This window comes from Terrapene carolina, unplaced genomic scaffold (assembly GCF_002925995.2).
Source record: "Terrapene carolina triunguis isolate 2854851 unplaced genomic scaffold, T_m_triunguis-2.0 Scaffold112, whole genome shotgun sequence".
In the NCBI taxonomy this organism is placed as follows: domain Eukaryota; kingdom Metazoa; phylum Chordata; order Testudines; family Emydidae; genus Terrapene; species Terrapene triunguis.
In genome coordinates, this window is record NW_020664463.1 from 20,805,414 (window position 1) to 20,818,920 (window position 13,507).

At 42.1% G+C, this 13,507-nt stretch overlaps 1 protein-coding gene across 1 annotated transcript in view; it reads left to right on the forward strand.

Moving 5' to 3' along the window:
- The window catches only part of CCND2 (cyclin D2), a 65,206-nt gene that overhangs the window by 13,372 nt on the left and 38,327 nt on the right, over positions 1-13,507 (forward strand). Inside the window, exon 4 of the mRNA XM_026652308.2 lies at positions 6,550-6,698. Within this exon, the coding sequence (XP_026508093.1) occupies positions 6,550-6,698 (149 nt within the window). The remainder of the gene's footprint in view (positions 1-6,549; positions 6,699-13,507) is intronic.

Genomic DNA, 13,507 nt, shown 5'->3' on the forward strand with positions numbered 1-13,507 from the left:
TAGCTTCCATGAGAGCCACACCTACAGCTGACAGAAGAATTTGGCTCATAGCATTGACGTGGGCATCACACAGGGAGTGCTTTCACAGGATTCCCACTATATGGCTATCGTCATCATCTCCACCAAGCAATTAAAACATTCCTGTATATTCTTCAGGCCAAATGTTGAAGTCCTTACTCCTTTTATTTTACTGTTTTTTCCCCAAGGAAGTACTATTGACTTGACCCCAATGGGCATTTTGCCTGGGTAAAAACTGAGTAAAGGATGTCAGGATTTGGCTCAGTGTCATTTGTAGGGGGAGGAGGGAGGGGTGTAGTTAAAAATAACATTGTACAAAAAGCTTGTTTTATATCTCTTGCCGGAATGTGAGGGGCTTGGAGGGGGTCCTGCGTCCCTGCAGATATGGTGCTTAATATTTATGTTTTGGTTGCACCTTGACAAACATTTCACGTAGTTATGGCTTTGCTTGAATATGGAAATATGTTAATTACAGCCTTTATTCTGCTGTCTGCTCCTTTCCTCAGCCTTTTCTATTCAACCCTCTAGGTGGCCCAGCACAATGTGGCTTCTTTTCTTTGAATGAGCTCTTTCCACACTAATAGGGTCCCGGGTGATGTGGAGAACCATGTGCACAAAATTGGTGCACCGCCCCCCATTCCTTTGTGGGCATGTCAGGTTAAATTCATATCAGCAGGAAGGTCACTGCCATGATTTTCAATAGCGCGAGATGAGGTGATGACTTCAGACAATGGCGCCACACTCTCCAGTTGGAGACACTTGCCTTACCAGTTGCAGTAGTTAATTAATATGCTAAAAATAGAAGCCAGTGATACAAATCGCTGCCTGTTGTACAACAAAGACTGGGCATGTGTAGCTTTGATAGCCAAGTTTATGGTGCTTGTTATGGAGGGAAGTTAGCGTAGAGCTAGAAGCAATGTAAGACTTTCTGGATGCTGAGCTTTAGTCGCTCTGGGCCTCTGGCCATTTGCGAGCTGTCTCATTTGCATTATGAATGACATTAAGGGAACTAACAAGGTTATTGGGCATAGAAATGTTCTCATGTGACCACACGTGGAAGCAGACCTACAGCAGTGCTAGTTGGCAGGGGCACTGTGGCTCTTTATTCAGCTTCCTAGGAGGAGAGTTTCTGGGAGTACATAACTCATAGATATAAAATAAACCATGAGAAAAATTACATTCAAATAACGTGACGGGCCTTATGTAAACCCCTAGGAAGCAAGGAAATTCAGAGTGAAGACTGGGATTCCACCCTTCACTTAGCCCATTATGCCTAAACATAGGGCACAGTATGTGTGATATCCCATGGCTGTAGGGCTCCTGCAATACCTACTATTGGCACTGCAGGGAGGGTAAGCGAAGGACAGAGTTTCATTCTTAATTCTGAATCTCTGCTTCTCTGTGTACAAGTCAGCTGTCTAATGGTATTTGACTTGATTTTCAGGGAGAGGATTTAATTTCTTTGTTTATAGCACTATGACTTCCTCAAAAAGGAGGAAGGGAGGGATACACTACATTATAGACATCAACCGCCTGCTATTTGTATAGGTAGTAATGACATAATTTGGTAATTAAAAACTTAGAGCTAGATTCTTATCCCAAGTTACACGAATGTAAATCTAGGCTAACTCCACTGACTTCAATGGAGTTACGCTGGATTTGCACTGATCTGCTTAATATCAGAATTTGTCCCGTGTTCTTTATCGTATATTAATATCCTCTTTAAGAGCCTGATTGGGCCTGATTCTTCTCTCATTTACACTGGGATAAATCAGGAGCATCTCCAGTGTACTCAATGGACTAGATCCTCAGCTGCTGTAAATCAGATCCATTGACTTCTGTGTTACACCACTGTAAATCCAGATTAAACCCACTGAAGTCAGTGGGCGTACATCAGCTGGCCCCATGGAGCTAGATCAGTGTAAAACCAGTACATATGAAAGGAGAATCAGGCCCGTTGAGCTAAAGTCTGCCTTCACCTTTGTAAATCCATTGAAGTCAACAGATTGACTGTAGATTTACACCTGTGTAAATGAGAGCAGACGTTGGGCACTAATTCTATCATGTAAATATGGTTTTGCACACTTTTTTTATTTTCTAAACATTTGTTATGTGCTCCCTGGACTGGGAGTGGGGCCTGGACAATCACTCATGCACATAAATATTTACAGTTTTTTTAAAACACCTATTTACCTGATTTTTGGAGCCATTTCTGTTTTTAAATTGTGTGTTGGGGCCCTGCAGCCCTTCTTTCACACACTTCTTCTTAGAAGATACCATATCTACCCATAGTACAGCACTGTTATAGCATCAGTGAGCAAGTCCTGTGTTCCTTCAGTTGTGCCATCCATTTTTAAGCAGAACTCCCTGTTGAAGGCAATAGGGAGTTCTGCTTGAAATTCAGTTGTATGTTACGGCCCTGAGGAAGGAGCTCAGGGTTTGATCCATTATGAATACATGCATTTACAGTCCTTATAAGGAAGTAGCGTGCTAGACTCTGATCTCAGTTTCATTCATATCATTCCATTTGCTTCAGTGGAGTCATTTCAGATATATGCTGGTACCCCTAAGATCACTGTGTCTAGCTCTGAAGACTTGGAGTCAGGAATCTTGGTGCTATTCCTGATCTCCAGTTGACTTACTGCATAACTGTGGGTGAATAATTTTATTTCTCAGTGCCTCCGCTTTGCCATCTGTAAAATGGGATAAAACAATAGTTACTTGCCACATAGGAGTTTTGTGAGACATAAAAAGAACAGGAGTACTTGTGGCACCTTAGAGACTAACAAATTTGTTAGTCTCTAAGGTGCCACAAGTACTCCTGTTCTTTTTGCGGATACAGACTAACACGGCTGCTACTCTGAAACTTGTGAGACATAGTTCTCTAATGTTTGTAAAGTGTAAAGTACACTGACCTCCTAGAGGGAAAGTGCGGTGAGCTTGATAGAACATACTTTGTGTGAAGTGGCTGGCCTTCAGATGACAACTTCCCCTGCTCCAATGATTCTCTGTATTCCAGATAGAGCCCTATGAGGAATCCATGTCATACCACCTCTCTTCCTCCTTCCTGAGGCCCCCCTGTGTCACAGCCACCATCTTTCTGGCTGAGTATTCCAACCAGATTACCAGTCCCTTCTGACCCAAGGGATTGCTGGTGAGCAAATGATGCATTCCTCTCTGAGAAGAGCATGGTGTCACCACAGCTACTCCAGTCACAGCCAACTCAGTGTGTGAGGGACTGAGATAGGGAATCAAACCCAGAGGGCCGAATCCTTAGCTGGTGTAAATGAGCATAGCTTCACTGAAGTCAATGGGGCCACACCCATTTACACAAGCTAAAGGTTTGGCCCGGATCTCCACCATGGTATTTGCAGGGCCAGTCTCTATTTTTGTAAATAGACTGAATATATTGACAAGGATCTGTTTCATACTATGTACTAATTGGGTTTTGAGAGTACTCATACTAAATAATAAAATAAAAGCTGATTGTAAACATGCAATACATTTTCTCCTCCCACCCACTTGAAAAACTCTCCTCCAATCTCTATGAATAAAAACCAGCAAAAAGAAGATTTTCGTTAAGTTACTGTTGAACTAAAGTCTTGCAAACCAAGTTTCAGTTTGAGCGGCGGTTTGCAATCAAGATAAACTGGAAACAGGATTTTGTAAAGGCAATTTGGATATACCATTCACTATATCAGTACTGAAAAAGCCTTAGAAAGGTAACTTATAAAGGACAAAACAAATTGGGATTGTGTTCTTTTGTTTCTTTCTGATGTATAAAGAATTCTAGAAAGGGTTAAAAAAAATTGTTTCTGCTTGTTTATTAAAAGTATCAGGAATGTCTATCTGGTCTTCCCTGATTTTGCTAGATGGCTCATTGGAGGTCTCAAATTTGCATTATGGGCTTTCTCACTCCTTAATTGTAAAGGTGTGGCAGACTGGAAGGCAGGGGGGAAAGAGATATGATGAATTTTAACAAAGACTTCTTTTCTCCACGTTTGAGTTAAATATGTGTTAGTAGGGCTGTCGATTAATCGCAGTTAACTCACGCAATTAACTCAAAAAATTAATCATGATTAAAAAAATTAATTGCAATTACTCACACTGTGAAACAATAGAATACCAATTGAAATGTATTAAATATTTTGGATGTTTTTCTACATTTTCAATTATATCAATTTCAATTACAACACAGACTACAAAGTGATCAGTGCTCACTTTATATTATTTTTTATTACAAATATTTGCACCGTGAAAATTATAAACAAAAGAAATAGTATTTTTCAATTCACCTCATACAAGTACTGTAGTGCAATCTCTTTATCATGAAAGTGCAACTTACAAATGTAGTTTTTTTGTTACATAACTGCACTCAAAAACAAAACAATGTAAAACTTTAGAGCCTACAAGTCCAATCAGTCCTACTTCTTCTTCAGCCAACCGCTAAGAGAAACAAGTTTGTTTACATTTACAGGAGATAATGCTGCCCACTTCTTAATTACAATGTCACCTGAAAGTGAGAACAGGCGTTCTCATGGCACTGTTGCAGTTGGTGTTGCAAGATATTTACGTGCCAGATGCACTAAAGATTCATATGCCTCTTCATGCTTTAGTCATCATTCCAGAGGACATGCTTCCATGCTGGTGATGCTTGTTAAAAAAATACTGCGTTAATTAAATTTGTGGCTGTACTCCTTGGGGGAGAATTGTATGTCTCCTGCTGTTTTACCCGCAATCTGCCATATATTTCATGTTATAGCAGTCTCGGATGATGACCCAGCACATGTTGTTAATTTGAAGAACACTTTCACTGCAGATTTCACAAAACACAAAGAAGGTATCAATGTGAGATTTCTAAATATAGCTATAGCACTCAACCCAAGGTTTAAGAATCTGAAGTGCCTTCCAAAATCTGAGAGGGATCAAGTGTGGAACATGCTTTCAGATATCTTAAAAAAACAACACTCTGATGCGGAAACTACAGAACCCAAACCACCAAAAAAGAAAATCAACCTTTTGCTGGTGGCATCTGACTCAGATGATGAAAATGAACATGCATCGGTCCACACTGCTTTGGCTCGTTATTGAGCAGAACCCGTCATCAACATGGATGCATGTCCTGTGGAATGGTGGTTGAAGCATGAAGGGACATATGAATCTTTAGCGCATCTGGCATGTAAATATCTTGCGACGCCGGCTACAACAGCGCCATGCAAATGCCTGTTCTCACTTTCGGTTGACATTGTAAACTAGAAGCAGGCAGCATTATCTTTCGCAAATGTAAACAAACTTGTTTATCTGAGCGATTGGCTGAACAAGAAGTAGGACTGATTGGACTTGAAGACGCTAAAGTTTTACATTGTTTTATTTTTGAATGCAGTTGTTTTTTGTACATAATTCTACAAAATTAAGTTCAACTTTCACGATAAAGAGATTGCACTACAGTACTTGTGTTAGGTGAATTGAAAAATACTATTTCTTTTGTTTTTTACAGTGCAAATATTTGTAATAAAAATAAATATAAAGTGAGCACTGTACACTTCGTATTCTGGGTTGTAATTGAAATCAGTATGTTTGAAAATGTAGAAAACATCCAAAAATATTTAAATAAATGGTATTTTATTATTGTTTAGCAGCACGATTAATCACAATTAATCGCAATTAATATTTTTGACAGCCCTATGTGTTAAATAAAACAAGCACAAATAGTCTTCACTAAAAACCTCTTCTCTCTCAACTGCTTAGGTTTCAGTTCCTTTTGATTTCATATTCCAACTAGTTATCCAGTTATACATAGAATTCCAGGGTAGACGAGACCTGAATTGTTAATGTAAAAAAACAAGCAGAAATTTCCCATTCCCTCTTTTTTTAAAAAGGAGGGAAGGAAGAACCATCTAGGCCTTCTTTTTCCATCATAAGTGGGTTTGGAAGATAGATTTTTATTGGTAAATGTTGGCAAATGTCGATTTCACCCCCCGAAAAATATTTCCATTGCTAATAATCAAAATTTACAAATATGTATAGTAAGAAAAATGCTGCTTGCGAACTTTGATTTAAGGATATTTATTTTGTATATTTTACCTGTGATGTTGATAATTTGTGTTTTAATGGTTATGAAGCTTGAACTTTGAATGTCTGTTGTCATTAAATAATTGTGTAAATTCCTCTCCCAAATAATTTCCTGCAACTGAAAATTTAAATAAATAGAAATTGGAAAAAAATGAATAAAACCCATAACTATGCACAATTGAAAATTTAACTGGATAAAAATAGAAGTGTTTAAAATACTGTTGAAATTATAAAAAAATAAAAATTGAATTCTGCCAAGCCTAATCACAAGGAAGGAAAAAAGGGCACAAATACAATTTCTTTTTCTTTTGCAGGTCACCTTTAAGCCTCATCTATCTGCATCTAGCTTCTCTGGCTCAGTCAGAGCAGAAAGGACTTCAGTATTTCTGGCTGGTAGTCTCTGTGTCTTACAGCTTTGCTGGTCTGTGCTTGGAATAATTCTTGGGTCCGTTTCTGCAGATTTTAACTTCGCCATGTATCCACCATCAATGATAGCAACTGGAAGCGTGGGAGCAGCCATCTGTGGCCTTCAGCTTGATGATGGAGAAAGTTCACTCTCCGGTGACAGCCTAACAGAACTCCTGGCCAAGATCACAAACACAGATGTGGTAAGTGACCTGAAAACATTGTTGTTTCTTTGCTGAGAAAGCTGTGGAAAATATGATCAACATAATTTGCTTGATCCTGCTAGTCCATGGGAGTTCATGGGCAGAGGGCTTGCAGGCCTGAGCTCATAGACACCGTTACAAAGCTTTGGAATCGGCCCAGAACTCTCAGGGTCTGTGTACACTGCAGTTAAAAACCCTCAGCTGGCCCATGCCAGCTTACTCGGGCTAAGGGGCTGTTTAATTGTGGTGTTAGGGGTTAGGGTCCCAGAGCTTAGGCTGCAGACCAAGCCCGAACATCTACATCGCAATTAAATGGCTCCTTAGCCCGATCCTGAGTCATTTGGCATGGGCCAGACGGAAGTGTCTAACTGCAGTGTACACATACCCTAAGTCACACTCTACCTGGCTTTTCTGTGAATGCACAAGGGGTGTGTTTGTTGGAGAGAGGAAGTGGGTGCAACAAGCGGGCATCTGGCAGTCCCTGCTAGTGTCTTTTGGAATGCATTACCCCAAAGAGAGTAGGGAGAAGGCCTTGGACACGCCCCCCATCAACAGTGGCCAGCAGAGGAGGCCTGTCACAGGGGGGAGTACACCCTACATCCTTATGAGGGGTGATGAAGTGAGCAGACAGAAGGCATTGGGTTTCCCTGAGATCCCCCTGGGAATGAAGTTTTCCATCTTCAGCACCAGGGACCAATGCAAGACTGGTCAAATCTGGGCCTGTATTTGCAGTCCTTGGATGGTGCATCTGTTATTTTGACCCTTCATTGATGCACCTTTTTTAAAGGTCCTTGATTTAAAGTCTTCATGCACTGTGTACAGTATATCCAGATAAAGAAATCAATTCTCTTTTTATTCCATTTACTATACATTCATTGAGGACACTTCTTAGGTTATGAGAAAGTCTTCTCAGAAATAACAGATTGGAATCTGGCAGTTTTTTGATGGTCTATGTGAAATGAATTTGGTGGTATCAGGTCAGTTTCCAAAACCCGACACTCTTGTTGGGAGTCTCAGCAGAGAGTTCAAACACTGTGAAAGGATCACTGAGAATGACCTACCCTGTTGCCCCTAGAGGTGGGTCTCACAAGTTCTTGGTTGAGCTATGCTGGGGGGAGCTTCATTGCTGCTGTCCAAGGTGCACCCAGTCTGTGGATAAACGTGGGACTTTCACCTCTAGGATTGTTAATCGAGCGTATTTCACCAGCACTCAAATGACAAGCAAATGGGTGCTGGCTTCTGACAAGATGATGCTCTTCTACCATAAGCCCATCTGTTTACTGCATGCCATCCTAACGTATTAACTATAAATTGTTGTATTTCTTTTATCTTGCAAAAATAATATTCTGTGCATTTATATTTTTGGATGCATTATTGTCTAAGCCCTGCTATTTTTTCACCAGCAAATCGAAGTCTTTGCATTTCATTTCTGATTTCCAAGAATGATCCAGTTTTGCAAAAAAAAACCTGGCAGAACTTTTTTACATTTCCCCCCGCGTCTCATTGTTTTTAATGTGACATTTTGAATTTCTTTTAGTTGGAAACCACTTTGCACAGAAAAGAGGCAACATTTTGAATGTCACATGCTTTTAATGTGAAAGTGAACATGGTTGTGGAAATTCACACACAATTACTGGGTCTAGTAATGGAATGAAATGAAATTTTTTACACAAAGTATTTGTTGCTTTTTGTACATCTCTACTATAGACACGTGTAGGGCAAGAGACTGTGTGAGTGCTAGATAGCAGTATGCAGCAGGATAATGCAGTAAGAGAAATCACATATGTTATTTAGGCTGCATGGCCTGGTAAAAGTGGAAATTAATTATCATATAGTGCTCCTTTAGCAATGGGGGACACACATAACCCTTATCATTTGGTGGAGGGGCAATGCGGGGCACACAGCGCTCTTGGCATGGGGGGGTGATGAAGGGGCACACAGAGCCCTTGGCATGAGGGATGGGGTGCGCGAGTTGCAGGTGGGTGGTCCCTGAGATAGAGGTGGATGGGATGGTAGCACACAGGGAGCTTGTGGGGGCGATGGAGGAACACAAGGAACCCCTGGTATGTGCAGTGAGCTCGGCTTACACAAGCTGCAACATGTGTACTCCTCTGGTAATAGTGCTGAAAAAAATAGTATTAGAAGGGAAATAAAACATCACGTTACCACAAACTGTAACTAATTGGGATTAGGATGAGGCCTTCATGGGGGATACATTATCCCATATCTACCTACTGTGGGGCTTTTTGTGGCTTCCCTCGAAGCATCTGGTAATGTTAGAGACAGGATATTGGACCATGGATCTGATCCACTGTTGCAATTCCTATGCTCTTTAAAAGGATTACAGTAATACTTTTCTACTTCTCCCAACTTTATTTGTAGTTGTATGCAGTGAGCATTTTTTAGGATTGGGGTTAGGTCCTGTCTGTTTACATTTCCTGTCATGTCTTTGCTTATCCTTTGCCATGGAGAAAGAAACATTTAAAAAGTTTAGGGGGAACTTTTCTAAGGAAGGCACCGGCTCCCATTGACATTCAGTGGAAGTTTGAGCACTTCACTGCTCTTTGTGTCTTTAAAAATTCCCCCATTGTATTTTTGAAGTATTTTCTCTGGGAATAGAAACAAGTGCAGCTTAATAGCCACCAAGCCCTATATCTTAGAACTGGAGTCTTCATCAGAGTTCAGAGCTTTTTCCCTGGTGACACTCAGTGGAAGAGAGGCGGCAGGCTGCTGCCTAGGCTGTCACAGGACTACATTTTCAGTATCACTGAACTCCATCTAGGCTCTGGATATTGTTTCCATAGTAATGAGTGTTCGTCAGAGAGGGGAAAGAGTCCCGGATATACTGCTGGTGTGTCTGCAGGCCCTGGTAACGTTAGATGGGTTTGTTTTTGAGCGGCTGTGTTCTTTCTTCTCAATGAGTCCTGTGTTGGGCAGTTGCTCATCTGCTGTAAGGTTTCTCTAGCGCAGGATGCCATGGAAATCTTTTCCATCGTTCCTCTTGTTTAGCATGGATGGGAGGTTTGGGTTGCAGTGGAATCAGTATGCTGACAATATTCAGCTATGTGTCTCCTTTTCATCTGTCCCAGACATTGCAGACCTAGCGTCTAGCCAAGATTGTGGCTTGGAGGATTGCTAGTTGGCTAAAACTCATTCTGGATAGGACAGTAATGACACTAGTGGAATGGGAGAAATGTTGGTAGGAGAGTATAGAGGGAATATCTATTCCCTAGATGGAGGAGCAATACTCACCATACAGGAGTTAGCAAGGTTTGCAGTTGTAGGGGTGCTGCAGAACCTTTAGCTGCTCCTGGATTCCTAGATATTAGGAAAGAGCATGTTTTTCATTGTTGCAAGCAAAGAGATAGTGACCATTCCTCTCTGATGTAGCCCTTGCTACAGTAATCTATCCCTAGTCACCTCCAGATTGGTTATTGCAGTTCACTCTACCCTTGAAAAACAATCAGAAACCCCAACTAGTGCACGCTACACTGTTGTATTATTTTTATTTATTTCCAGATGCAATTCAAAGTATTGACATTTCACCTAGAAAGCCCTGCTTGACTTGGGATCCTGGCTGTCTTAGAGAATGAATCTCCCCATGTGCAGTTTTGCTGGATGGAGAAAGGGCACAGTGAAGTGTCTTCTTCTGTGGAGTTTCCTTTCCCGTTGTTCGCACAGAGCCCAAATTAATTGATTTTCAGGGCATGTTGCAGGTACCCAAGACCAAGCCTGAGAGGGAGAGGAAGGCTTGGCTTTCTCTGGTGGCTTAGGGAGGTTCTATGCATATTTTTCAGTTGACATTGTCAATGTATGTTTTAATGCATGTGGTTCCTACTGTAGGTGGGGCTGGTAGGGCCCCCTATTATTAAAGTTGCCTGACATTTCCTGTTATAGGACCCTATTTTTAGTTGCTTGTAAAATTGCCAAACTTCAACTATTTGGGCTGAAATTTTCCATGCTCTGGACTGCTGCAGGCCAGGCCGGGTCCAAGTCCTGGCACCTGAACTGACAGCAGGGAGTTGTCTCTCCTGTGTGCTCAATGACCACCCCCACCCCCCATTCTGAGCCCAGGCAGCGTTGTTGAAGAAGCTGCCTGATTCAAATGCAGAGGGGACAATAACCAGATTTGCAGAGGGTAGAGGAGTTTATTGGGACAAGGAGCCTGGCGGGGAGATTGGGACTGAACGCTAGCAGTGGAGGTGAGAGAAACTGGGACTGGGAGTTGGGGTAGGAGAAGACTGAAAATGGCTGGGCAGGGAGACTAGGACTAGGAGCCAGGTGGGAAATTGGGACTGGGAACAGGGGGAGACTGGGACAAGGAGCTGGGGGTGGACACCAAGATTGGATGGGGGGAGGGGGGGCAGGGGACTGGAAGTCAGGGTGAGGGAGAGAGGATGAGGAGCCAGCAAGGAGGGAGCAGGGACTAATTGGGCAAGGAGACTGGGAACAAGGGGCTGGGATATTGGTGGGTGGAACTGGAATGGTTGTGATGGGAGACTAGGGGTGGGGAACAGAGTGGGACTGAGAATCTGGAGGAGTGAGACTGGGACTTGGACGAGAAGCTCGAAGAGCGGAGACTGGGACTGGCGAGCTGAGGTGAGGAGAATGGGACTGGGATGAGAATCCATGGGTGAGGAAGAGATAGAATTGGGACATGTTGGAGGGGATGGGGCAGAAGGAATCACAATTGGGAGAAGTTGGCAAAAAAGTCTGTGCCTGCTAGGGAACACTCCTATCTAGAGCTTGGAATGGATCCCAAGATTTCTGAGTTTCACAACTCCTCAGAAAATATTCATGAAATCTGCTGGTAAAGTGTCTCACCCCCTTCCTTATAAACAATGACAACCTACTATAGTATCAGTTACTCTGTTAGCTCAAGTGGCAGGGGCCTGTGTGGTAGATCTAAAGGTTCCAAATCTGCTGATGAATCATGGATATGTAGGGCTGGAAGAGACCTCGAGAGGTCATCAAGTCCAGCCCCTTTTGTTGAAGCAGGACCATGTAAACCTAGACCAACCCTGACAGGTGTTTGTCCAACCGTTTCTTAAAAACCTCCAAAGATGGGGATTTCACAACCCCTTTTGGACGCTTATTCCAGACATTAACTATATTTCCCATAGCTCATTACTTCTTGTTCTACCTTCAGTGGACATGGAGAACAGCTGATCACAGTCTTCTTTATAACAGCCCTTAACATATTTGAAAACTGTTATTAGGTCCTCCCTCAGTCTTCTTTTCTCAAGACTAAACATATCTAGTTTTTTTTAACCTTTCCTCATAGGTCAGGTTTTCTAAGCCCTGTGTCATTTTTGTTGCTCATCTTTTGGACTCTCTCCAAGTTGTCCACATCTTTCCTATAGTGTGGCACCCTGAACTGGACATACATGAGTACTCACAAGTGCCAAATAGAGCGGAACAATTACCCCGTTTTACATAGACTCATAGACTTTAAGGTCAGAAGGGACCATTATGGTCATCTAGTCTGACCTCCCGCATGATGTAGGCCACAAAAGCTGACCCACCCAATTTCCCTTATCTCAGCTGTTGAAGTCTCCAGATCGTGATTTAAAGACTTCAAGTCGCAGAGAATCCTCCAGCTTGCGACCCCTGCCCTATGCTGTGGAGGAAGGCAAAAAACCTCCAGGGCCTCTGCCAATCTACCCTGGAGGAAAATTCCTTCCCGACCCCAAATATGGCGATCAGTAGAACCCCGAGCATACAGGCAAGATTCTCCAGCCGGACCCACATTTTACCAGCGATGGCACGTTATTGCCTAATTGACTAAAATCACATTATCCCATCAAACCATTCCCTCCATAAACTTATCTAGCCTAATCTTGAAGCCAGAGAGGTCTTTCGCCCCCACCGTTTCCTCGGAAGGCTGTTCCAGAATTTCACCCCTCTGACGGTTAGAAACCTTCGTCTAATTTCAAGCCTAAACTTCCCCACGGCCAGTTTATATCCATTCGTTCTCGTGTCCACATTAGTACTGAGCTGAAATAATTCCTCTCCCTCCCTGGTACATACGACACTCCTGTTAATACACAACAAAAAGATACCAGCGTTTTTCCCAGCTGCGTCACATTGTTGACTTAAATTCAATTTGTGACCCACTATAACCCCCAGATTCTTTTCAGCAGTACTAACACCTAGCCAGTTATTCCCCATTTTGTATTTGTGCATTTGATTTTTCCTTCCTAAGTGAGGTATTTTGCACTTGTCTTTATTGAATTTCATTTAGTTGATTTCAGACCAATTCTCCCTATTTGCCAACGTTGTTTTGAATTCTAATCCTGTCCTCCAAAGCGCTTGCAACCCCTCCCAAGTTGGGGTCATCCAGAGATTTTATAAGTATACTCTCCATTCAGTTATCCAAGTCATTAATGGAAAATTTTGAATAGTACCAGACCCAGGATGATCCCTGTGGGATCCCACTAGATATGCTCTCACAGTTTACAACAAACCACTGATAACTACTCTTTGAGTATTATCTTCCAACTAGTTGTGCACCCACCTTATAGTAATTTCATCTAGACCACATTTCCCTAGTTTCTTTATGAAAATGCCGTGTGGGGCTGTGTCAAAAGCCTTACTAACATCAAAATGTATCACATCTGCTGCCTCTCCCCAGTCCACGAGGACACTGACCCTGTCAAAGAAGGAAATTAGGTTGGTTTGGCATGATTTGTTCTTGACAAATCCATGATGACTATTCCTTATATAACCCTGTTATCCCCTAGGTGTGTACAGATTGATTGATTGTTTAATAACACTGGTCTACAATTTTTGAGAAGTCGTCTGCTTCA